Source organism: Microcebus murinus, chromosome 9 (assembly GCF_040939455.1).
Source record: "Microcebus murinus isolate Inina chromosome 9, M.murinus_Inina_mat1.0, whole genome shotgun sequence".
Classification (NCBI taxonomy): Eukaryota; Metazoa; Chordata; class Mammalia; order Primates; family Cheirogaleidae; genus Microcebus; species Microcebus murinus.
Window position 1 is genome coordinate 31884838 of NC_134112.1, and position 2092 is coordinate 31886929.

The 2092-nt window shown below is 54.2% G+C and overlaps 1 protein-coding gene across 1 annotated transcript; it reads left to right on the forward strand.

The window, feature by feature from the left end:
• The first annotated feature begins 1029 nt into the window (after positions 1–1029).
• Positions 1030–1675, forward strand: FERD3L (Fer3 like bHLH transcription factor). Its single transcript, XM_012780988.2, has one exon. It carries the CDS (start codon positions 1080–1082, stop codon positions 1578–1580), a length of 501 nt encoding a protein of 166 aa, XP_012636442.2. The 5' UTR covers positions 1030–1079; the 3' UTR covers positions 1581–1675.
• The last annotated feature ends 417 nt before the right edge of the window (positions 1676–2092 follow it).

The window sequence follows — 2092 nt, forward strand, 5'->3', positions numbered from 1 at the left end:
CAAACAAATATTCAATCAGCAATCTAAAAATCCAAAGAGGACTCCGCAGACAGTGAACTGCTTGACCCTCTGGCTTATCAAGGGTAAATCGCCTTTTTGAAAGAAAATTGAAATGGTTTTGTTTGGTGGGAGGATTTACTTTGTCCCCCACGATGGAAATCATACAGTAAATCCCGAGCCTAGAAAATGTTCTGAGCTTCCATTTTTCATTTTATTGCCATCATAACTTCCCTGGAAATAAAATCCTCTGTTTTACGTGAGTAGGCGAAAAGGGTAAGGAAAGGAAAGTCAAGTATCTCAATTGTTAGGCTGATTGCATCCAAACAGACCTTCGAAGTCAGGGTTTGTAACGTCGCAGGAGAGCTATTTGCGATGCCCTGGAACGAAAAAGAAAGCCGGTTCCAACAGCGACTCTGGGGAATGCGCTCTCGGCCCCCCTGCCATGCTTACTTAAGCTAATGGAAGGTCTTGCCTTTCAGCAGCCGCTGCACTGGGATACCGGACAAACAGATCCCCTCGACCCCTAGCAGGCAGGGCCCCTCTTCAGGACATCATTAAAAGCGCATGCACTTGTTTCACATCCATTGGCAGATGGTGGCAAGATTCAAGACTCCTACCCTGAAGCCAAGGAGAAGCCATCGCGGTGGAAAACATCCTCGCTTTGAAAATCCAAGTCGAAATTAAAGAACTACATGAGATAAGGAGCCCGGAGAACTTTAGTTGGCTGCGGGGGTGAGGAGAGACACAAAAAGCACAGCAGGTAAGAGCTGGGGGTTGTTGCCAAGAAGGAACTGTCCTGGTGGCGCGGAGAAAAGGATCTCAGAAGTGGAGGCCTGTCCCTTTGACTCTTCCATGCGTGCTCAAGCTTGTCTTCTTCCATCAGCTTCGAGAAGAGGGACATTGTCTGAGCCTTCCTTATCAGTGCAACTAATCCGGTTATCAAATTGGTTGTGAATAACTAATATCCCCTGGACTTTCGGTGATGGTGCCTCATCAGATTCAAGGCTGTTAAGAATACACATCAGTTGGCTCGCCCGTCCCTGGGATAAATCGATGAGACGCAGGTCCAGGCCGAAGCGATGGCCGCCTATCCGCAGAGCTGCGTGGATGCCACCGTGCTGGACTTCGTCGCAGACCTGGCCCTGTCTTCCCCGAGACACCCCCTCCTCTGCGACTTCGTACCTGGGGTCCCCTTTGGGGACCCAGCCCTTGCGCTCCGAGAGAGAAGACCCAGACGGATGGCGCGGTTTGAGGAGGGGCGCCTAGAAGAAGAGGAGTGCGAAGTAGACGATGGGGATGATGAAGAGGAGGAGGAAGAGGAGCGCGGGAGAGGCGCCTCCCTACTGGGCCGCCCCAAGAGGAAAAGGGTGATCACATACGCCCAGCGCCAGGCCGCCAACATCCGCGAGAGGAAGCGGATGTTCAACCTCAACGAGGCCTTCGACCAGCTGCGGAGGAAGGTGCCCACATTTGCTTATGAGAAGAGGCTGTCCCGGATCGAGACCCTACGCCTGGCCATCGTCTACATTTCCTTCATGACTGAGCTCTTGGAGAGCTGTGAGAAGAAGGAAACTGGCTGAGCCGGGGTGGGAAGAGGGGTGTCTGCGCGCCCTTCTCGCCTGGCTGCGCACAGACTCGGGCGTTCTAGTACCTGGCGGTGGGTGCGGCTGAAAGGCAAGGAGGGGTGCCCCACGGCGAAATGTCTGGCGCTCTGGAGCTTGGGTTCGGATTGTAAAAGCCCCATGACCCCCGAGAAGAGTGGCAGCCGTAGAGTTAAGACGGATGCGATCGCCCTCGGTGGAGTCCAGGTCAGGGGCTAGCGGGGCGAGTCGGAGCGTATTAGAAAGTCCCGCGCTCCGGGCTTGCGCCTTGGCGCTCCTGCGGGCGGGGCGGGTGGGATGCTAATCCTGTCCGCAAACCGGAGGCTTCGGAGCTGCTATAGAGTTCAATATCCCCTCCCTAAAAACAGAAACAATAAAGTAGAAATTTTTACTTTTTTTTTTTTTTTAACCCTGGAGTCTGTGCTGCGCCATCCCCCGCAGGCGCTCCAGCCGGTGCGGGTGGGGAGGGGCAGCTCAGACACCAGCAAGCG